Source organism: Sphaeramia orbicularis, chromosome 3 (genome assembly GCF_902148855.1).
Source record: "Sphaeramia orbicularis chromosome 3, fSphaOr1.1, whole genome shotgun sequence".
Classification (NCBI taxonomy): domain Eukaryota; kingdom Metazoa; phylum Chordata; class Actinopteri; order Kurtiformes; family Apogonidae; genus Sphaeramia; species Sphaeramia orbicularis.
This window is the reverse complement of record NC_043959.1, coordinates 58,696,434-58,721,273: the sequence shown is the minus strand read 5'-3', so window position 1 is coordinate 58,721,273 and position 24,840 is coordinate 58,696,434. Positions and strand designations below refer to the sequence as shown.

Sequence of the window (24,840 nt, the reverse complement as noted above, 5' to 3'; positions counted from 1 at the left end):
AGCAAATCTCTGTTTTTGTGCTTAGTATGAATCCACACACAGTAATCCTCAAAGAAGCAAACATATTTGTCCATTTTAAGAATCTTACATGCTATAAGGAAATCATCTGTCTGGCAGCCGGAGTCACGCGTGTGGGAAAGACGACCACTGATTGAGAGATCTTCTTGACACAGAGACAGTTGGTGTGGGTTGGCATGAACAATCACGGTGCGTTCTCTTGCAACAGGTGATTCATCTGAATCTGAATGCAAAGACAAAAAGGATGGTGAGTAGAAATGATTTTCCCATTCTCAAGTTTTTGTAATATGAAGTAGAAGTGCTCCTTGAGAGGAAATTATTAACAGCAATGAGTGTTTAGAATCATATCTCTGTAACAGTAAAATAAGGAAACACGATGAAGTAGAATTCAGTTCAGTGAAAATGGCAGGAACAGATAAAACAACAGAACCAATGAATGCACTCCATATCAGAAGGACTGTCTACAAACATATAAATGGGAATTTCCCAAATGTGTTTTAAGACACTTTGATTGATGTGTTGAGGAGAGTAAATGAGTTTTCAGACACAATGCGACAGCAGAATCACTATACACTGAAATGCAAGCTTGTGTGCATGCAGCACTCTGTCAAAACAGTCAAAGAGTTGAATGAGGCATCCAGCCAGGCATGGAAAGCAAAATGGAGAAAAGCCGATAATTTGTGTTCCTGAGTTCCCGAAATTACATAACACGAGACCTTGGAAAGAAAACCCCATCTTGGAAACAAGTCTCCATCCATGTATGTATGTCAGGAATGAGTTACCGGTAAGGTAGGTTACTGTAGGTAAGGAAAAATATTAACTCATCTTAGGTTTGTTTTGAGTCTACAGACAAATCTACCAAGTTTCTCCACTGAGGTAATGAAGAAATTTCATGCAGATTATTAGACCCTTACAGAAAACTTGTCATAATTTGTCTGCTTATTAATTTGAAGATATGTTGTTGAACCCAACAGAAACTGCAGTGCAACTTGTGCTGTGTCTGAAAGGGTCATAAGTCAGAAAGCTTTGTAAACAATGGTATAAAAAAATGCACCCTTTGTCCCATTTATTTTTGTCATTATATTGTGACCTACTGTATTGTAAAAGTGCAAGACTGATCTCGTGAAATTGCATTGTTTGTCATACCAGTTCTTATGGTATTTGGTGTGCTATACGTATGCATTTTTGACCTTTCACATGTTATTCAATGCCATTTGATCAAGTGTCAATTTACGCCAAGATCTCCGGTTCACATAACCCTAACCCTAAAGTTAGGACTGTGTTTCCAAAGTTGTTTCTCTGTATGTTTCTAACACTCAACTTCTTGCTCCCTCACCGAATCAATTTGTAATGTAATGTATTTGTAATGTAGATAAAACAGAAAAAGGTTCTGTCACTGAGACACCTGTACAAGGTATTCTGGGATGTGCTGTTAGATATGTATGTGACAGTTTAAGGAAGTATCTCCGGTTTGTACGGCAGTATTCAATACAGCTGATCTAGATTCAGATACAGACTTTACAGTATTCATCTGCGGTGCTCGAGCCACAGTGTCCACGGCGCACGTTAACGTGGGTCTGAAGAAAAGAAAAACTTTACTCAAATAAAGAGTAACACTTTTAAATGAGAGTAAAAATATATTCTATTGAGCGGATCGAATTTTATTGATACAAACATTCAAAAACTGATGCATCACGATATCATTCCAAACTTTTCATTCACTTGCAGCTTCTCTCCCGTTGTACTCGGATCGTGCATGCGTGTGTCGGCGTATTGGTATGTATCGGATAATCTTCCCGTCCCTAGCATGTATATTTACGCAAGTCATGATATCATGCTGAAACTGCACACTGCAGTCAAAGTTCCCACTGAAACAGCATTCTGTAAACTACAGGAACAGTGTTAGTGAGGCCAAATAAGCAGCGTAGACATGTATTGTTTATACATGATTTTGAGACTAGCAGTTCACTCATTTATCTGCAGCTAACTTAGTCACAAAATTCTTTATGAAACCAAATGAAATCATCGCACAACCTTTTTCCCTAAGGTAAAACATGTTCCATTAAAATGTGGGCATACTCTATAACATACCCATATCTTGTTGTACTCTTTTGGGTATTCCGGTGATAGTCTTCCTCCTCCTCAGCTTCCTCCTCCTCTGAAGAACTGATTGGGAATGGACAAGAGAGCAACGAGCACTCGCTTCCCTGTCAAAACCGACTCCTGCAGTAAAAACACAAAAGACATATGAGGGAGAGTCAAAAAGTTTTCATACAAATGTCAAAGACAAAGACTCAGACAGCCCCAGCAGTTCTACAAAGAAGGAATCTACCGATGGAAACACAGATCGCAAAGTGTTTAGACTCTAATGGATGCTTATGTAGGAAAATATTTTTGTTATTTTGATAAATAAACTTTTTATTAAATTTGTCTGAGAACTTTTTGACTTTCCCTCGTATGCCATATAAAGCTGATGTCATGTCAATTAATCATATAAACGAAAGACTAGAATCAAGGTTTATAATGATAGATAGATAGATAGATAGATAGATAGATAGATAGATAGATACTTCAATAATAACAAGAGAAATTCAAGTAGTAATGGTATACCCTTCTACCTTATGAGTGTCTTTTTGTGAGAATTTCTGTTTAAATGAAAGCAGAGTGGAAACACTTCTTAGTGTTCTTTTCTGTCTTAGTTTATTTAACAGTATATTACATTCATTCATGTTCAAAAATACAGTGAGAGGTTTGTGTAAGGTGTGTCTGCAGCTAATTTAGTTCACAGGTGAGAGGTAACGGGGCTATGTGTATGTGTCATATTTATACTTTCAATATCAAAAAATAACCTGTGTTTAGAATAAAGAATTCTGAAGTTATGCCAAAGACGGTAATGTGGCCTTTAACCAAAGCATCAGAAAGTGACAAGGTGGGATAAGTACCGCAAAGCAACAACTTTTAGGGTCAAAGAAAGCGATAAAAGCTAGAAGCACTGTTATTGTTTTCACCACTGGACACAGCAGTAAAGGAAAAGAATGGAGTTTGATGCTGGAATTTCAGCATTTCTTCTTGTTGATCCACATTTCAGACTAAACTGACAGTTCTGACCTTGTTTAGACAATTCCAAACAGTCATTAGTGCAGCTACAGACAGCTGAGGTGATGTGTGGTTTTACTGTGGCTGCTTTCTATCTAAAACAGAGCTAAGCTAACAGATGTCTACTATCAGCTACTGCAGCTCTTGAAGGTTATAAGACGACAACTATCAAAATAACTGGCTATGAGTTCTAATTTGGAGAAGAAATGTTGATACCATATTACAGATGTATATAAACAATGAGCTTTGTATTTTATTCAGTGAGTGATACCGTCTGTGGATACAAATGGAGGTTTTGGTAGTCGTAAATGTGCTCTGATTACACTGGTCAACAACAAATTTATTGTTTCAGTTTTTTGAGCTGATTTCGGATAATTTTGGTGTGCTGAATCCAAAAATCACATTCATTTTGCTCAATCAGGTCAACTTTCTGAACTATGCTACATATTGGCTTTTGAACATTTTTGCTTACATTTATGGGCATTTTCACATCATATGATACAAAATTCTTTCATATTTCTTGCAATAAACGAGTTCTGAAGATTTTACTTTTGCCAATTTATGATTAATGTTTTTTTAATATTACAGGTGAATGAAATGGCTTCGACTAGAAGATCTTGCAAAAATAAGCCTGACGTATTCTGCTACATCTGCGGTGAATACACCATTGTACCTAACAGGAATCAAGTCACAAGTTTCATAAAGTGTGCTTACCAATCTTATTTTGGTATTAATTATTATATTTTGTGAGAAGATCAAATTTTTCCAAATCAAATTAGCAAAAAAACCTGACCTGATTGAGAAAAACAGATGTCATTTTTGGATTTAGCGGTGCAAAATGGTCCTAATTCAGTTGAAAAAACCTGGACAACTGGCAAAAAACATTTTTTTGTAACCCAGTGTAATTGACTTGACCCTGCTGTTGAGACTGGAATGGTATGACATATAACCCCTTTAAGGTCAGGATGTTCTGATCCTTACAAAGACACCATTTAAGTGTCACCTTACCTGTGACATTAATGGGAATAATGCAGGAGGAGATGGAGTTAGGGTCGCCAGTCGACTTCTGATCCCCTGCAGGCTGATTCTCCTTGGACCAGTTAGTCTGTTTGTCCTGTGTTGCGGGGGCATTGGTGGCTGAAGCTTTGGCCTTGTGGCCTCCCAAAACCTCACCTCCATCACTGTCTCCTGTCGAGGTAGCCTGGCAGAGACATATAGGTGCTTACTTGGACAGCAGCCTACTTGGATAGACTAAGTGTCTTAGTACAAACACAGACATATGAATTAACCCTTTCATGCATACTGGTCACTCCAGTGGACAGTTCTTCTCCAGCTGTTCTCTTGTATATTCATGGGTTTTGTTGTTTTAGTTCCATATCAGCCGACACAGTGGACACTTATGCATCATTTCATACACTGCAATTCATACCATTACTGTAACTTTCCTGTTCTTGATAAACCTGAACTGCAGTAACATATTTGAGTGTAAATCAATTGTTAATTGTTACTAGACTGTAATTAAGTTTTTTTTGTTTTTTTTTTTAACAAAAAGTTGGGGAGTTTTTTGCATATTATCCGAGTGAAGGTAATATAGTATGTTAAAATGTGAGAAAACATCAGATTAGCAGCATTTAAAAATGTTTTTATTTCATAGTTTTCACGCAGTTTGTCAATAAATGCATGTTTCTTTACTTCAAAAAATTAAACACATGGTGTCCAGCTGAGTGGACATTTTTGGGTTAGGTTCATAAAAAATTAAATCACACTATTTTTTTTTTTTTTCATGTCTAAAGAGGAAAAAAATCACTGAGGAAAAAAAAAATGTTGCTTAAGGTTCTCATAATTCATGCATGAAAGGGTTAATATATGTATTTAAGTGCAAAAACAATATCAAAGTAGATGAGTGAAAAACAGAAGAACAAGAAAACAGAGAAAGACAGAACAAAATACGTCAATACATGAAGTAAAAATTAAATATATGCTTGATACCTTTCTATTCCATGGAATGAAGTTGCAACCATCAATTGGGTGAAGTGAGTAAAAGCACGCAAACTATGAACACAAAGTACGGAAAAGAAATACAAAACAACAGAGCAATGGTATTATGATAAATGAGTGAGCCAACAGATTATAATGAATATGAATGATATATACTGAACAGTGTTTGGCTCTTTTCTCAGTTCAGTTCAATCATATGTTTGACTGGTTTTACACGACACCTCCTTGAATGTCCTCAAATATTCAAGTCTTGATACTACAAAAAACATATCCTAGGTATCTATTTTTCAGAGCTACCACATGGTATACAAAACCTTTTCTGTATGTGTCTGCTATAAAGGATTGTGCTTTATTCTTTCTTACCTTTCTTTGAACTTCTGCTTCTCTTCCTGATCTCTCCTAGGACAGCAGAAACATGAAGAATTATTACTGAGTGTACAAACATGTTAAGTTTGGGACATCTTTTAGCAGTACAGTTATTGATGATTTGTATATTTTTTGTAGTAAGTTTTCTTACTTTTCTCTGTATAGTCTGGATCTCCGTTTCTTTTACTGTCCTCTCCTTTAGGAAGTTTGTAGAAAAATATTAAGTTAGTGCGACAAACAAGATGAGCAGAATGTAACGTGACGGTTTATACCTGGGACCTGTATCGCAAAGCATGTTAAACACAGCCAAGATCTCTGTCTGTTACCTGGCCCGACAATACAAAACATTTGGCAGATCAGCAGCACATTTCTCACAAGAAGAGCAAACTATAACCAGATACAAAAAACTGAAAATGTGTGAGTTGATATTATACTCAAGGCTACATTATTAAGGCACAAGTCCATTTAACTAAAACAGTTGTTTCTTCTGCTATATGAATGTGCTCCTCAGATGTAATTTAATAGTATGCACTGCAAAAACAAAATCTTACCAAGTGTATTTTTGTCATTGCTAGTCAAAATATCTCATCACAATTAAAATAAGACATAATCACCTAAAGAGTAACTTGTAAGTGAGATATAAGAACTTATTTTTAGACAATAGATCTTGAAAATCTTATTTCAAGAAAGCTTACCAAGATCATTTTCACTTAGTAAGTAAGTAAATTTTATTTATAGAGCACTTTTCACAGACAGAGTCACAAAATGCTTTATCAAATCAAAATCAAATCAAATTTACAGAAACCCAACAGAATCCTCCAGGAGCAAACACTTGTGACTTGCTCCATTTGCAGATTTTTTTTTGTTTAATTTGATATTTTCTTGCTTAATTCAAGCAAAAAAAAAAAAATCTGCCAATGGAACAAGTGAAAATTATCTTGCTAAGATTTCTTGAATTAAGATTTTCAAGATCTGTTGTCTAAAAATAAGTTCTTATATCTCACTTACAAGTTACTCTTTCGGTGATTATGTTTTATTTTAAGTGTGATGAGATATTTTGACTAGAAATGACAAAAACACACTTGGTAAGATTTTGATTTTTGCAGTGTGTAAGACTCATCTCTCTGTTTTAGCTCATATTATGTTATATCAAAACACAGTCCAGGGTCTTGGATGGTCTGTAAAGCTCTGTCCTCACAGTTTTCCCTTTTTTTAATCTGCACACAGAGTTCAACGGGATCTTCTCAGAGAATCAGTTGGTCAGTTGTAGTCAGTAGAAGGTACTTTTAGATGATTTTAGAGCCACTATCTGGAGCAGGTCATGTTTGCAGGGTAAGTTACCATGGAGATTTAGAAGTTAACCACCTTATCCTGAGCTGAAGCATAAGTTACCTTCCTAAACCCTCAATGCAGCTATCTGATCCAGGCCTCTGGACACCAGACACCTACAGATACAGTATAAATACTTTGGCCTTACCTTTCTGGGTTGATAGTCTAACTCTTGCTCCCTCTCTGCTCTCTCTTGCTGTATGACAACAGAATAAGATACCGTGTCAGATTACTGAGAAATATTTGTTAATTCTAGAGAAAAAACATGCAAAACAAATTGGATAAATGGTGAAAAATGAGCACCAATATCATCATCATGTTTAACTTCTTATAGTAGTGATGTAGTTTATAATGTAGTTGAAGTGAAGGTCCTTAAAAGGCCACTTCCTGATTGGTTCATTGTACTTACTGCTCTTGCGAGGCGACTTCTCTGCTGCCTGCGGATGGTGTGAGGTGAAGGGAAGGTCGGCATGGGGGGTGCCACCGAGATGGAGATGGTCACCCTGTTCCTCTCCCGACTTGTCGACCTCTGATGCTGTTGTTCGTCTATTTAAACAAACAAAACAAACCAAGCATGACCACATGCATATGATCATAACTGTTCAACTGTGTATTGAGCACTGACGTCTCTCACCTCGGTGCAAGGCTCTGAGACTGAGCTGAGCATTTCTGTGCAGCTCCTCCAAACATGGTGGCCGGGTACAGGGATGAAATACGTTGTGTTGCTGGTGCCATGGAGCCTGATAGTGGACCGACAACTTGCTCTCTATGTCCAGGTTTGACACCGCTAACAGAAAGACATGAAACATTAGTTAATGAAAGTGGTTTTACACAGTTGAAGGCATCATATATTTTAAAAGCAGTGTTTTTCTAATCTAATACAGAATTTTGTCCGTGTCTCTACAAATTCTGGTTTTCTTCTTGTCTGAGAAACACTGCTGGTAAAAAAAAAAAAAAAAAAAAAAAAGTATGGTTCTGTTTGGTCCAGACTTGATACCAGTTAACCATCTTTGTGTAATTTGTTAAAAAAAAACATAAGAACATGCTGTGTTTTTTGTAGTGTTGTAGTCACTACCAGGTAAACCAAGGCCAAGTCATGATGGAGACTGAAGGTTGATGTGCATTTTTTCTTTTAGGTTTCCAGTGTATAATCAAGAGTCAGCAAAAAATGATATTAACAAGTAAAACACTGCACAGGCAATTCTCTGTAGATGAGGTGTTTACTGGCCTTGATATAAAATCCAGAGACTGAGCAAAGGCCAAGTAAAAATGTGGCTGAGACTGAGACAAGACCAACACCATAAAAGTGTTTTCAAGACTGGTCTCACCAGTACTCACGAATCAGTGTCGACTACTACAACACTCATTTTTCAACCTTGTAGATGCTGTGGGTGAACCCCTGTTCTTTTCCTCTTCGTACAGGTCTTTTAAGACAAGGTTTCAGGTTTAGGCAGTGATAGAAAATCCTTAACCTGATGATCTGAGGGCCACTGCATCTTGGCTAGATGCCTGTTTTGCAGTTGGTTATCTTGATGTTTAAGGCTTTATAACATACAGAACATTTGGGAGGTTCTCAGAGCTTTTTTTTTTTTCATAGGTTTGAGAATCATCCTATGATTACTTTCAGCTATGAATCTATGACTAGATACTCTGTAAAAAGCAGATACATGTTTTGTTACTTTATGAAAAATGAAACTGAATTATTCTGTACAATTTAGGTACATACTCAGAAACACTGATTAAAGCTCCTTTGGTGGTAAAATATCCCATGTATGTGTATTCAAAGCCTTTGTCACAGCATTCAGAATAAAGATCTGGTGCATCTTACTCAGAAGGTCCTGCAATTGATGTTTTATGTCAGAGTGAATTCCAACCTATCAGTTTGAGGGAAGATTGTCCGTAGACTATCCAGTCTTGCAGCTAAAAGATTGTGTAGTCTGATGAAGTGAGGATTGATCTGACCACAATTCCCAGTAGTATGTGGAAGAAACCAGGCACTGAGCAGCACCTCATTAATATCATCCCTACAGTCATGTGGTGGCAACATTATACTGTGGAGATGTTTTCCTGCAACAGGAACTGAGAGGGTAACCAGGACTGAAGGGAAGATGGGTGCAGAAAGAAATAGAGCAATCCTCAGTGAAAACCTTTCAGACTGTTGGTGCAAAGGTTTGCATAGCAACAAAACTTTAAGCCCAAGTATACCACTGGGGAAGTTACCAAACCTGAACCCAATAAAGCACAGGCACCAACACTTCCCATTGGACCTTGTTGAGCTTGAATTATTCTGCCAAGAAGAACATTCGAAACTTTGAAAATAAGGGTGTGTAGGATCATTCCCAAGACGACCAGCACTGCCACTACAGCCGAAAGGAAAATAACCAAGTGAAGGCTCTAAATCACAGGTGTCAAACATGCGGCCCGGGGGCCAAATCCGGCCCATGGGATGAATTTGTAAAATGCAAAATTTACACTGAAGATATAAGCAATCAATGGTGTTAAAATCATTTTAGGTCAGTTCAATCTAAAGTGGATCAGACCAGTGAAATACTATCATAATAACCTATAAATAATAAAAACTGCAAATATTCCTCTTTGTTTTAGTGTAAAAAAAGGAAAATTACACAAAAATGGTTACATTTAAAGACTGGGCTTTTACAAAAAATGTCTGAAATGTGGAATTTTAACAATATTCTGCCTGTTACTAAATGTTTTGTGTATTTGTAGATCCACTGTGATCTGTAAGTTGTGATGCACGTGTATAAATGATAAATTAAGGCATAATATTGTTAACATTGCACTTATTTTTTTGTTAGAATTTTCAGGTTGTTCATATTTACCTCCGCCAAGGAGGTTATGTTTTTGCCAGGGTTTGTTTGTTTGTTTGTCTGTCCGTTAGTGTGCAACATAACTCCAAAAGTTATGGACAGATTTTGATGAAATTTTCTGGGTTTGTTGGAAATGGGATAAGGAAGAAATGATTAAATTTTGGTGTGATCGGGGGTGGGGGGGCCCACGGGGGGGGGGCACTGATCAGCCTTGGCGGAGGTCTGCGCTCTCCGAGTGCTTCTAGTTGTTAATGTTATGCTCGAGTACAGTTCGTAGATGTAAACATTGTCATAATGGAATTTTACTTTTTTCACTCAAAAACATAGAGAAAACTTTGGAGTTGACATTATTTATAAGTTCCTATCCTAATATTTGTATTATTTTACTGGTCTGGCCCACTTTATATCATATTAGGCTGAATGTGACCCCTGAACTAAAATGAGTTTGACACCCCTGCTCTAAATATATCGATAATGAATGGATATTTCAGTCCATCCATTGATTCACTGAGTATGAAGGATAATTGGACTAACACACAGGTGTTAAACATATGGCCCGCAAGATGAATTTGTGAAATGCAAAAATTACACAGAAGATATTAACTATCAGTGGTGTCAAAATCATTTTAATTCAGGTTCCACATACAGACACATACAGACCAATTAGATTTCAAGTGGGTCAGTCCAGTAAAATATTATTATAATAACCTATAAATAATGACAACCCCAAATGTTCTCTTTGTTTTTTTGGTGTAAAAATGTAAAATTACATGAAAATGTTTACATTACCAAACTATAATTTTACAAAAATCAGTAATACATGAACAAATACGAACAAATGGAAATGTCTTAAGAAAAGTAAATGCAATTTTACCAATATTCTGCCTGTTACTAAATGTTTTGTGTGATTGTAATGCACATGTGTCTAATAAACTGAGGCCTAATATTGTTAAAATTGCACTTGTTTTTCTTAAGAGAATTCAAGTTGTTCTTGTTATTCACATTTTTAAGGAAACTTTGTAGATGTAAACCTGATCATAGTATAATTTTACTTTTTTCAGTTATTATTTTACTGGTCCAGCCCACTGCAGATCAAACTGGGCTGAATGTGGAACTGAACTGAAATGAGTTTGACAGCCCTGGACTAATACATTATACTAAGCGTCACCTGGAATGGCTGACCTTGGTGCCAGATAAGTGCTTAAAACATTTAAGTCTCACTTCTCCTATATCTATAACACAGGGGGCAGCCTTGGCCTAGAAGGTTGGGGAAGAAGCTTATGCCCAAAGGGTTGCCAGTTTGATTCCCTGGAAGGGCTGCCAGTTTCATTCAAAGGACTAGCAGGAAAATTGTTGGCTAATATGCCCTTGAGCAAGGCACATCTTGCTCCTCTGGCAGCCCACTGCTTCCAGTCTGAAGTATGTGGTGTGATTCTGCATGTTCAGCTAGTGATGGGTTTGTGCAGAGTCAACATCAGTGTGTTTTGGATGTAAAATATACTGACAAAGATACTTTAATAATCACATAGGTTTCTTGTGGTTAATTACTCAACTATCAGCTTTTTCCGGATAGAAACTATTAAACTGGAGTTTAAAAAGGAACTTCTATAAAACAGCAAAAGCAGAAATTTCAAAGCTTCTGAAAACAATCTCAGTTCACCGTACATTATTAAATAACAGATATATAACAGAGTATACTGCACTGCATTATTCTGTTCTAAACAGAAAGTGCCAAAACATGGTTTTGAGACTTGGTTCATTAAGCAGAGAATCGCTTTGTCATCTAAAAGCCATGGCTCACACGACCTGATCCATAACACTGGTCAACAACAAATTTATTGTTTAAGTTTTTTGAGCTGATTTAGGATAATTTTGGTGCTGAATCCAAAAATCACATTCATTTTGCTCAATCAGGTCAACTTTCTGAACTATGCTACATATTGGCTTTTGAACATTTTTGCTTACATTTATGGGCATTTTCACATCATATGATACAAAATTCTTTCATATTTCTTGCAATAAACAAGTTCTGAAGATTTTACTTTTGCCAATTTATGATTGTTTTTTTTAATATTACAGGTGAATGAAATGGCTTTGACTAGAAGATCTTGCAAAAATAAGCCTGACGTATTCTGCTACATCTGCAGTGAATACACCATTGTACCTAACAGGAATCAAGTGATCAAATGATTTTTTTTCTCTTAAAACCTATTTTGGGTGAGAACTATATAAAAAAATCAACTGATAAAGTCACAAAAATGTAATCAATTTTGTGAGAAGATCAAATTTTTCCAAATCAAATTAGCAAAAAAACCTGACCTGATTGAGAAACACAGATGTCATTTTTGGATTTAGCGGTGCAAAATGGTCCTAATTCAGTTGAAAAAACCTAGACAACTTGCAAAAAACATTTTTTTTGTAACCCAATGTAATGAACCAGAGAGGAGACAGTAATGGAAGATCTTCACAGACCCAGACCAGCTTTTACAATAATCAACCAACAGGAAAATGCACCACATTATGTCAACACAGTCTAAAAAATGAAACAAAACTCATGAAAAAGAGTAAAAGTCCAGTCGACAGATGCATGTGCAGAATATTACAGCGTCTGTGTTGCACATGAAAGCATTTGGCCATGACAAACCAGCAGGTGGCACTTAAAGCCACCTCACCTCTGCAACCTCACACAACTGCAAACCACGTTCATTTCTGCTCTTAATAGAGTCGACACAAATCACAAATCTCCTCCATCATGAATGATGTATACACATCTGAGATGGTCTAACTTTTATATCCAGAGATCAGAGTAGTTGATTTACAGATGAGGAGGGGGAAAGAAGCCCTGTGATTATCCATCTCTTTTATCCGCTCTCGGAGCCCCTTTAGCTTTTATGACAAATCCTGTTTCTCTCTTTTAAGTCATAATTCAAAACACACTTGTGTCCTTGAATGCTACACTGTACATCAGTAGCCAGGCAACCTTTCATTGCTCATCAAGGCTCGTATTTGCCTGCAATCAAATCAGCACCGACAGCATTAGGCTGAGGTAAAGTCCCAGGTTAAGGAAGCACAGACGACTATTTTATTCATGCTAAATAAACAATTACACAGTGTTTTCAAGAGTGTTACATAGTGAATCACTGCAATGTTTTTTTCTCATTTTGCATATCATATCACATCCTAACCCTTGACATTCATGAAATCACTAAGTAGGAAATGCAGTTTTATAACAGTACAGTACAGCACACAAAAAGTATAGAGATCATTTGCGTTGTAGTCAAATGATTTCATGAAATAACTTTTGCACAGTTTTTTGAGATAAAAAGTAATGACATTTTTTATTTTACTTTAAAGGAATCCAAACTATGGGATTTCTGAGGAGAATTGTTGGATATTCTCAAGTAGGTTTTTTTGCTCATTAAATTAACAAAACAACAAAAACCTGACACTTTAATTTACCCTTTTTGATGCATATTTCCTTATCGTCTGAATTAAAACAGAGAAAAGAGCGTAGTAGTAGTAAAACAGTGAAACCAGGATCAGGGGAGTTTCTTTGAAAACAGTCTTTCTATGGTGCTGACCTACTTGTTGTGACAGTTAAATTAGTAGATTTGTTTCTGTGGCTCCACTTCCTGTCAGCACACTTGTTTCTCTCATCTCCTCTTTCTTCTTGTCGTTCCTTCATTCTCTTCCTTTTCCATTCTCTTCTCTTCCTCTTCCTGCTACAAACATGCTTTCACATCATAATCATGTAAAGTCAAGTGTCCAATTACTATTGAAGTATCCAGGGCATGTTTTGTAACGCTTTGTTCTTTTTCTTCCATTAATCTTTGACAAAATCTCAGGTTTCACATTGAACATTTCAAGACATTGATTTCACCTCAGTGTGCACCTGATTCCACTAAATATTTGGATTTGAACTTTGCTTAATTTGGTGAGAAATGTCTTTGTCGACATCATTGCAACTGAGGGAAACCACACTGGCTTAAATGGAGGTTAGACGTGAACTGAATGTAAAACACATTGTGGTTCTTTTGTTTCTTAAAGGTAGGGTAGGAGATCCAGGAAAAAATGGGTTGAGCAGCTACATTTTGAAAATACACAATTCAAAAGTCCAAACCCCTTTCTTCAGACCCCCCCTGAAGCCACACCTCCATTGTATTGATTGCACTCGCAGAGGGGGGAGGGACAAATGGCAGTTGACTTTGATAGACATATCACCATTCAATCGTTTCGATGGGCCGGTTAAAATGATTGGACGGTGTTTTTTCAGCCCTGTCTGTTCCACAGGTGACTACATTTTTTTTAATTTTTGTGTTAGAGCCTTTAATTAATTGGTTGCAATCGGGGTGTGAAGGAGATTTTAAGCAATAAAGTAAAAAATACTCCAGGAAAACATCTCCTACCCTTTAACCTCCTGAGACCCAGGAAATATCAGCAAGCTTTTTTTTTGTTTTTTTATTAAATAAGTGCCTATATTGGACACATCATGATGCAATTGTCACACCTGCTGCCAAACGCTAGTGTGGTTTTGTCTGTTCTTTGTGTTTTTGTTTGTCACTTCCTGTTTTATTTTGTTAAGTCTTCCCTCATGTGTCTTGTCTGTCGTCTTTACTTCCTGTTCCCCGTTCATCCTGACCTCTGACCTGATTACCTGTCTCCGCCCTGATTTGCTCCACCTGTGTCTAGTTGTCTTCCCTCCCTTTTGTGTATTTAAACCCTGTCTCTTCCTTTTGTCAGTCGCCAGTTTGTAACTCTAGCAGTTCAGACCAGCGTTCTTGACCTCGTTTGTTTGTTTGCCTGCCTGTTTTTGGATCCCTCGGTTTTTCGTCTTCTGCCTGCTCCCTGTCTGGTTTTGTCTGCCTCTCCTGATTCCTGGTTTTGACCTTCTCGCCCTGACTACCGGTACGTGAGTTTTGTCTTGTCCTTATGTCCTGTCGCCCGAGTATTTGCCTACCTGTGTATGACCTGTTTCCGTCCCTGACCTCCCTTTGCTTCTCCCTAGTCGGGAGAAACACCCCAAAAACCGTACGGGGAGACGGGCTGTCGCCCCCGATCCAGAGAACGAATCAGAGAAGGATATCACCAACCATTATCCTCAAGATTCTGTCACTGTTCATTATTTTTCACCTGTGTGTGATAAATAAACCTTTTGAATTATATTTTTGGCGTTTGAGTTCTGCATTTGGATTCTGTGTTTGTACTAGCACCATTACAGCAATAGTTTTTTCAGATGCAGTTTTTAAAATTTTTATGGAATGTCCTTTGTGGTGGACAGTTTTCTTTTTTCTTTTTTTTTTTTTTTTTTTTGTATAAAGTTGTGAAACTCTTGTCCACAAATGTGGACAGAAAACCCATAGCTGGGTCTGAGGAGGTTAACATCACCCAAACAAACTAGATGTAAACCAGGCCCCATGTGATAAGTCTACCATCCACTGTCAGACCGCAGATATACTTCTACAAAATACACACAAATAAAATCACCCACAGAGGTAATCTGGTCTTTTTCATTTGACCACTTGGTGCTTTGTCCTCGCCGCCTTGCACCTCTTCTTCCTTTTGTGTAACTGACTAATGAAACCTCGTCTGGCAGCCACCCATTACTATCATGTAACAGCATAGACGTATAGAGTGTGTCTGTATTGTTGTCCTTCTGACTATATACTGTTTTTTTTTTCATCTTAAAATCTGCAGATGCAGCTTGACTTACATGCTGAGGAGAGGAGAGGGGGTACAAAGGAGTGCAACAAAGTTATTAGAAATATAGTGTAATTAGCCAAAGTCCTGCCCCATTTAATTGTCACCGTGGAACCTTATTTGGGAAAAATTCTATTACAGTCAATGATGAGGGACAAATTTTTTTTCCCTGTTTGACATATGGGTTCGCTCTAGCGAAAGTGAACATCAACATGATGAACTAAATTTGTACACATCATTTATCAAGTGGGCTCATTTTTTTTAGCTAAAGATCTCTATTTTATGAAACTGTTATCCTTTTAAAAGTACCACTTGTAGAAAAAAAGTTAGAACCAATTTAATTGATTGTACTTTTTACACCATGGCCATAGCTGCAATTTGACGCTAAAAATTATATCTAAAAAATTTGAAAATTGATTAAATCTGTCAGTTATACAGATGACTGTTAAGTTTCAAGTATTAGATTTTCATTATTTTGTGAATGTTATTGATATTTATGAGTTTGAACATTTGTGAGCTGCTTAAAAGGCTCTGTCGACGTGTTGCCACAAAAATACCAAATTTAAATTTTCATGTTATAAGATAGATATTTAAACTTTCAGAAAGTAATGATCTTTTATCATTTTGGGCGATGCATACAATGGTAAAGACTCATCTACGTGTTACTATGGCAGCCTGTCTACGTATGAGACTTTTCAATATTTTACTCCAAAATTTAATTTCAGCATAGTTGAACATAATATCTAAAAGGTTTTGTCCTACTTGATATCAATTTCTGTCTAGAACCATATGTTTTGAATTTTTGCATAAAGCTTAAATAACTGTCTGTTTCAAGTCCACATGTTACTGAGCAGTAATTTCACATTTTTCACCTAAACAAACTTGAACACAAAATGTATCCATGTGTTACCGCTTGACTGGACCCAGATGTTCATTTACACATAATTAACAATTTAAAAGCTAATTTTACATGTTGAAAAAGTCAGTTTGTTGTAAAACTGTTGAAATATCAAACTATGAAAACATCTAAGCCTATACCTGAAAGTTACAGAAGTTACATAATCATAAATGTTTTCTTCAGTCTCCTATGATCTGCTCAGAATTGTTGAAAATGTTTCTGTAGCTTCATTATAATCAGACTGTAGTGTAGTTCAGCTCACTCTCAGAGAATGAGGTAAAATTGACCATGGTAGCTGCTCTTTTAGTGTTGGATTCTGTCCACATTTGGGCCATTTCACACAAAATTAACATCTGGTTTTGTGTGAAAACTATCTTTACTATCTTTGTCACAAACCACAACATTCATGACCTGGAAAATTATCTTTTTTTAAACTGATTAACAACATATTTGTGAATAGTGACGCAATTGTCTTTCTCCATTGACCACCATTCATATTTTCATCAAAGTTAGGTTCATATGGAAACAGTATGTGGTCTAGAGCACGGGTGGCAAACATACGGCCTGTGGGCCAAAACCAGCCCACCAAAGGGTCCAATCCGGCCTATGGGATGAATTTGTGAAATGTAAAATTACACAGGAGATTTTAACAATCATTTTAGTTCAGACCAATATGATCTAAAGTGGGTCGGGCCAGTAAAATACTATCATAATAACCTATAAATAATAAAAACTTCAAACTTTTCTCTTGTTTTATTGTAAAAAAAAGTAAAATTACAGGACTAAAACTATCCTCTCCCAAAAAATGTGAATACCTAAACAAAAACAACCAACCTGAAATGTTTTTTAAAAAGTAAGTGGCAATTATAAACAATAATCAGCCTGGTGTTAAATGTTTTGTGTATTTGTAGATCCACTGTGATCTGTAAGTTGTAATATAGCCTACATGTCTAAATGAGAAGCTGAGGCAAAATAGTGTAAAAGAAAAAAAAAAAAGGTAATTTTTTAAATTAAGACATTTCAGGTTCACATTTTTAAGGAAGCTTTGTAGATGTAAATATTTCACAATGTAAATAGACTTTTCATAGTAATTATTGTATTGGTCCGGCTCACTTCAGATCATATTGTGTATGTGACCCCTGAACTAAACTAAGTTTGACCCCCCTGGTCTACAGAGTGGTCATAATGCTGATGCAGATGATCCTTAAAAAGCGGCTACACTGGACTGTACACTTGTCACTATCCTTTAAAACCAAAAACATTTTAACATTTAGTCAAAAAGGAACTAAAATACAGACTGATATTGACAAGACAGTCAGAGATTAAAGACCCTTGCTTTGCTTTTCTGTCATATAGATTAAGTCCACTATCTTGTAAATTTAGAAAAAACATAATATAAATCTAAAACATAGTCCCAGGAGTTTCCGCCGTCTGTTATGTTGTAACGTGGGGTGGAGTGGATTCAATTTCACTGTCAGCACCATCAGTATCACTATCAGACTGAGGATGAACAGGTCTTATATGAAAAAGGAATGAACAATGAGACTCAGTCCCACATTACATCATATGTTCAAAACTGAGGACAGAAACACCCATCAAATATGGGCGACGCCCTCAGTTTTGGTTCTGTTTCCACATCAGCAAGATATGGATCATGTTGACAGATATTCTCATGTAGAATGTGTATTTGTTTTTACAACAATGGTGTCGCTTCTCAGAAAATCACAAAAATCTCCCAGTATCATGAAAAGTAACCTAGAATCCATCTAAGAGGACCAGAGGACGATACAGACCTGCATTTAGGAGTTACAGGGGCACACAGACCTGTTTACAATACCACTACATAAAATAGACTACATTAAGGTCATATGATGCAGACTGTATTTATTATACGGTTTAACAAGGTACTACCTAATGTATGTTACTTTAGTGCAGGAATGTCAAACTCATTTTCTTTCAGGGTCACATTCAGTCCAATTTGATCTCAAGTAAAGTAACAGCATAATAACCTATAAATAATGACAACTCCAAATTTGTCTCTTTATTTTAGTGCAAAAAACCCCCATCAAATCTGAAAATATTTACATTTGCAAACTACCCAAACAAAAATGACCCCAAAATATAATTATGGTATTTCTTTTTTTTTTTTTAAAGTACAATTTTAACAATGTTATCCCTAAACTTATTATTTATACATGTGCATGATGGATCAGATTAAAAAAAAAAAAAAAAAAAAGACCCAAAACATTTAATAACAAGGGAATATTGTTAAAATTGCACTTAAGACATTTCAGGTATTCACATTTCATTGTTAAAGGATAGTTTGTTAATGTAAATATTTTCATAACTTAATGGGGGGTTTTTTTGCGCTCAAAGAAAGAGAAAAATTTGGAGTTTTCAATATTTACAGACACAATGTAATATTTTTTTAAACATTAAACCAAGAGGAACATTTAGAATAATTTTTTTATAAGTTATTATACTATTATTTTACTGTAGATCACATTAGTCTGTATGTGGAACCTGAACTAAAACAAGTTCATCCCTTGACTCTTAATATCTTCAGTGTAATTGTTGCACTTTGCAGATTCATCCCAGATTGGCTGGATTTGAACCTTTGGTGGGCCGGTTTTGGCCCGTGGGCTGCATGTTTGACACCCTGCTTTAGAGTAATGTAAGTAATGTATGTGCACTTAATAATAATAATAATAATAATAATACATCGGTTTTATCTAGCGCTTTTCTAAGTACTCAAGATGCAGACTTAGCGTCTGTCCCCTATGTAGAGGAAAACTAGGACAGTATTTTAATGGTGAGTTTGACTGTAAGACAACAAAGAACTGGAGCTAAAGATTTAAGGTAAACACATTTTAAACCTCCAGAGCAGGGGTGTCAAACTCATTTTAGCTCAGGGGCCACATCCAGCCTAATATGATGTAAAGTGGGCCGGGCCAGTAAAGTAATATAAACAATAGGATAAGAACTTTTGAGTGAAAAAAGTAAATTCCGTAAAATAAAAAATACACTTAAATATGCTTAAATATCCTACAATACACGCAAAAATACACTTAAATTCCGTAATTAAAAAGTTTACATCTACGAATTGTACTTGAACATAACATGAACAAATATGAACAACCTGAAAATTCTTTAGTAAAATAAGTGCAATGTTAACAATATTACACCTTAGTTTGTCATTTATACACGTGAATCACAACTTAGAGATCACACTGAATCTACAAATACACAAAATATTAAATAACAGGGAGAATATTAATAAATTTTCCACATACTTCTCTTAAGACATTTCAGATATTCACATTTATTTTGTAAACGACTAGTCTGTAAATGTGAACATTTTTGAGTAATTTTACATTTTTTACACTAAACAAAGAGACAAATTTCCAGTTTCATTATTTATAGTTATTATGATAGTATTTCCTGTTCTGATCCACTTAGAATTAATTGACCTAAAATTATTTTAACATCCTTGATTGTTAATATTTTCAGTGTAATTTTTATATTCCACAAATTCATCCCAGGGGCCGGATTGAACCCTTTGGCGGGCTGGATTTGGCCCCCAGGCCGCATGTTTGACACCTGTGCTCCAGAACAATGGAATAAGAATCATTTTATGTTTACATCTCAAAGACAGCTGATGAACTGTTTGTTATCGACATCCAAAACCACAGTTAGCAGCGGAAACGCCAACTCTTGTACAAACCCACACTTGTTTACAGCTCAAAGGAGCGCTGCAGTACTACATTAAGACATCACAACTCGGCGTGATCATCCATGACATTTACAAAACTGAGTCTCCACGTGCCATTGTCTTCAAGCTCTCTCTCTCTCTCTCTCTCTCTCTCTCTCTCTCTTTCTCTTTTGCTGTAGCTATATGGTTTCCCATCTCTCTCCCGCCTTCCTCTCTTTCTGGTCCAGATGTGAGTGAATGTAAGTCATTAGTGGAGAATGTATTAGGGTGTATCTGGGTCATGCAGCACACTCCCTATGGCACTAGCTGCACAATCTTGTCATAGTAGACAGCTGTTAGAAGAAACAGTAGCTAGTGTCGGAGAAGAGAAACTGTGCACTTTTTGTCTGCACTTTTTAGTTAGTCTTTCAGTTTAGTTTGTGATTTCAGTTTAGGTTTAGGTCATTTCACAAGTGCTATTTCTTGGAATGTAGTAGTTTTTGCCACTTTACTGATTTCACATTATTATGAGGAAAGCCCTGATTTAACCCTTAAACACCTAAACACCCACTTGTGAACAAACCACCGGCTGATCTAAAACGTTTTATATCTTTGAACCACTAATCCTATTCATGTATTTGAATAATTTAGGAAAAATGCAGGTCCTCAGCCTTTCAGTGGCATCAGATATGATAGTTTTTTAGAGGCTCCAGAGTGAACATGGAAAACACAGTCATCTCCTGCAACACTGCTTCACCAGTAAAACTCATGTAGTTTGACATCTGATAGCCATTGTGTACGCTAGTTTTTGTTTTCATGTTCAGTTAATGAATTTATCGAAATAGTCACTTTTCTTCAGTTTTCTATGTTCTGATACAACAAGCCTACAATAATTATTCTGAGCTTTTATGATCTTGTGCAAAGCCAGTAATTTAAATATAGGAAAATACCTGATTTTCACTGAAAAATAATGGTGATTAATGTTAATGTGGAGGAAAAAATATTTACAAGTGCCACAGAATTAGTTCAAAGTATTTAAGGGTTAAAGAAAAGGCATGATGGAAGAACACAAGTGGTAAAATATCATTTACAAAACGAGTTGTTAAGAAAAGGTCAGTTATTGTGCAAAATCCTTTTATTCTTGTACCACATACTCACTGGGGGGAGAACAAAAATAGACCTTAATTTACCTTTCTTTTTTTTTTTCTTTTTAATTCATGTTTCATTGTTAATTGCATTTTTTTTTTTTTTTTCATGCTTTTGCACTCTACTTTTTTACCACAGGTTGTTTATGAAGCTTCTGATGCTACTTCACATTGATGAATCACCTCTAACCAAATCAACCTGCCATATCTGCATTATACTGAAAATACATGGCATGATGTAATACACACAAATTATATGTTTTTCTCCATAGTTAGATGAATATCATGTGATTTTACAACCCCGTCATACTCTCACACTGACACCACGATCACATAACTGTCTAATTTAATCAGTATGAATGAATTCTAAAACACTACACACAGAATCAAAGGCTTTTTGCGACACTCTTATATCAAAGATGGTACCTTGGCTCTCACAGGAGTACAGCCCAGACCCAGACAAGCCAAGCCATGGTCTGCAGTCGTCCACTATCTTCTCCTCCTCTTTTTCTGCTTCCCTATTGCTCCTTCCTTTATCCTTCAGGGTGCTTGTTCTTCACCTTATTTACATGTGCAGACCCCTTTCTAAAACATTCCTGTGCAAGTCCATCATCCAGGCTAGCAACATCTGCAGACCCAGACCCTCCCCCTCCACCTCCTCACCCACCCACCTGCTGTCCCCGCTCTCTCCTCCCCTCAGCCGGCCCAGTGCATCACCAAAAAGGAACGTTTCCTCAGTACCCAAGAACTTATTTGGCACTTTATGTGTAGTTTTGCTCAGAGCCAAATCACAACTGCAAGAAATGATACACCTACATTTCATCACATACTCAAGCGTGTGTCTGTGTCATATCCCACGTCCCTCTGAATCACCCCCTTCAGCCGCCGTTAGATGGTAGGATCCCGTCTGGGCATGGCCTGTCCCTGACCGTAATCTCTTTATGATGCAGTAATATGTGAAGGGAGGGGGGTTTGGCCACAGAGTATTAATGTATTAATCCACCGCATGCTGGGAATATGTATCACGTGCTCAGTCCCTCTATTGCTGCCACCATAGAGTGATGACCTAAGTGTGTGTGAGAATGAACACCTGACTTTGTGTCGCCGGAAAAGCTTTTCCAGTAAAACAATCCTGGAATGTTAAAACAAGGCGACAGGATTACATCATTTCAGGCCAAAACTTAACATTCAGAAAACTTTGGAGCTGTTTTATGCAGCTTTTCACTGATGATGTGTATAGTACCTATCCTTTCACTTTACATGAAAACCTCTACTGGTCTGTCTAGTACGCATGTGTACACTCAAGGGATTTAAAAACACACCACTCAATTTTGTACGGAAGCGTATTGCATTCACACAAAAAATTAAATTCGGCTCTGTTTTTCTGAATTAATGAGATAATTATCTCGTAATTACGAGAAAAAATAAGTTTAAAAAAAATCGGCACTGTTTTTCTGAATTTACGAGATACTGTTTCCTGAAAAAGAATTTTTTGCTCGGCTTTTCTGAGTTTATGAGATACTGTTTTCTGGAAAAAAAAAAAAAAAAATTGCTCTGATTTTCTGAGTTTATGAATACTGTTTCCTGAAAAAAATTAAATTGGGCTGTGTTAAATTTATCTGTGTCAGTGGGACAGTGGTCCCTTTTGAACTTCAAACAAGATAAGAATTTTTTTGTAACCAACTTTTCAGTACTACCACTTTAGTAAAGAGTGCAGATTTTCAACACCAGAAGTTCGGCCACACTTCACTGGTTTTTGAGTCTTGAGTATAAAAACAAACACTGTGGACAAGTAATCAGATTACTGTAATCCAAGTGAGTTCAAGTGACTACTGCTGTACCAAACTGACCCACCTCTACAAAAAGACATGAAAACTTGGTTAACCCTTTCATGTATACTGGTCACTACAGTGGACACTTATTCTACAGCTGTTCTCTTGTATATTCATGGATTTTGTTGTTTTATTTATTTATTTATTTTTTTACACATATCTTTATTAAAGTTTTAAGACATTACATATCGTTTCTGACATGGATTGGTAACATTGTGTAAATCTCCCCTGAATGTAATAGTTATAGTTTTCACGCAATTATCAGTAAATGCATTTTTCTTCGCTTCAAAAATTAAATGCATGGTGTCCAGCTGAGTGGACATTTTTGCAACTTCATGAAAAATAGGTTCCTAAGAATTTTTTTTAATTATTATTACTATTTTTTTAAATGTTTTTTTTTTTTTTTTTAACTTTTTAAAAATGTATCTATTTTTCATAAGAAAATTTTCAATCGCATTGTTTTTTTCATGCCTAAAGAGGAATAAAAACATTCAGGAAAAAAAAATCTTGATTAAGGTTCTCATAATTCGTGCATGAAAGGGTTAAAATGACACAACACGACCGAGCTCAGGCAGGACGAACCACCAGACAGGTCACCCGGACTCTGAATGTTCATCACCATGCGTCACCACCTGTGTCTTGTTTTTTTATTACATCTTAAACTGGTTCTGGAAAAATTTTTTAATCCCTTGAGTGTACTTTACACCTCATTAATAAAGCTCGTCCCGGGAAACTACAGTCTAATATCACATTCCTGTTACAGAGGCCTTCAGGAAACTCAGTCCGATGACTGGTTTCACAAACAAGTCTGATGAAGGGTGTCAGCCCGAAACGTCACCTGTGGAAATAATTCTGTGGGAGCTCACAGGTTGTGTGGACCTTACTTCATTTTTTCATCCAGTTTTTTGGGATCCTGCACACCTTTCATTTTCTGGATGTGCGTGTCGATCACCTCTCTTCATGTCTTCACAACAAGTACATGTTTTTACCCACCTTTGAAAATCTGCTTTTAGTTTTTATGGAACGTTTTTACAGAACAGCCTACACCTGAACTCTCTGGTCCCATTCGCTCTTCCACTGTCTGCGTGTGCTTTACATGACTGCTGTTTTCTCCTTTATCTGTTTTAACTGTTTTTTTCTGTACCTGCATTAACCCATAAAGACCAAGTTTTACTTTTGTGGCAGTTACCAAATCAATTATTCTCTATATTTAACCTTTCTTAAGCATTTTATCACTATTTCTTACAATATTTTCCTCTGTATTTTCCTATATTCAGTTTCCTATATTAAATTTAAATGTTCATTAAATTTATATCAAAATGGAGAAAACTGAAGAAAAAAGGGACTTTTTCAAGAAAGATATCAATAACTCAATGTAAAACAAGTGTCTCCATCCACTGTCATTGATCCAACTCCACGGTGAATCAATGTTGTAGAAGATGACAGTGTTTCCACGTTCACTACAGAGCCTCTGAACGTCCAGATGTGTCATATCTGACGACCATGAAAAGATGACAAACTGCATTTTACATGAATTATTTACATGAACTGATAGGATTAGTGGATCAACAGGTATCAAACATTTTTGATCAGCAGATGGTTTTGGTTGCAGGTGGATGTTTGTTAATTTAATTGTAATGTATTTTTACTCTGTATCTTTTAGTCAAAGTCAAGTCAAAGTCAGCTTTATTGTCAGTTTTTCCATATGTACAATGTATGCAGAAGTCTGAAATGATAAAACTCCAAGGCCCCATGGTACAAAATGAACATAGTAGGGGAAAAAAATGAGAAAAAAACTAGGGCTGTGCAATTAATCGAAATTCAGTTACGATTTCGATTATTAGACGCAACGATTACAAAAATTATGTAATCGAGAAAAAACGATTATTAATTTTGAGTTGTTTTAATTCACGCGCACGCAAGCTACCATGAGCTGCTCTGC

At 36.3% G+C, this 24,840-nt stretch overlaps 1 protein-coding gene across 3 annotated transcripts in view; it reads right to left on the bottom strand.

Moving 5' to 3' along the window:
- The window catches only part of LOC115411050 (Nance-Horan syndrome protein-like), an 81,232-nt gene that overhangs the window by 8,090 nt on the left and 48,302 nt on the right, over positions 1-24,840 (bottom strand). For 2 of the 3 annotated variants that reach the window (XM_030122998.1, XM_030123003.1), the window contains exons 2-10: positions 7,442-7,594; positions 7,217-7,353; positions 6,956-7,003; positions 5,630-5,674; positions 5,476-5,511; positions 5,104-5,166; positions 4,123-4,315; positions 2,110-2,241; positions 89-241 (exon numbers count right to left, since the gene is read on the bottom strand). In XM_030122998.1, coding sequence (XP_029978858.1) covers positions 89-241; positions 2,110-2,241; positions 4,123-4,315; positions 5,104-5,166; positions 5,476-5,511; positions 5,630-5,674; positions 6,956-7,003; positions 7,217-7,353; positions 7,442-7,594 — 960 coding nt within the window. The remainder of the gene's footprint in view (positions 1-88; positions 242-2,109; positions 2,242-4,122; positions 4,316-5,103; positions 5,167-5,475; positions 5,512-5,629; positions 5,675-6,955; positions 7,004-7,216; positions 7,354-7,441; positions 7,595-24,840) is intronic. The other variant, XM_030123008.1, reaches the window with a different exon arrangement.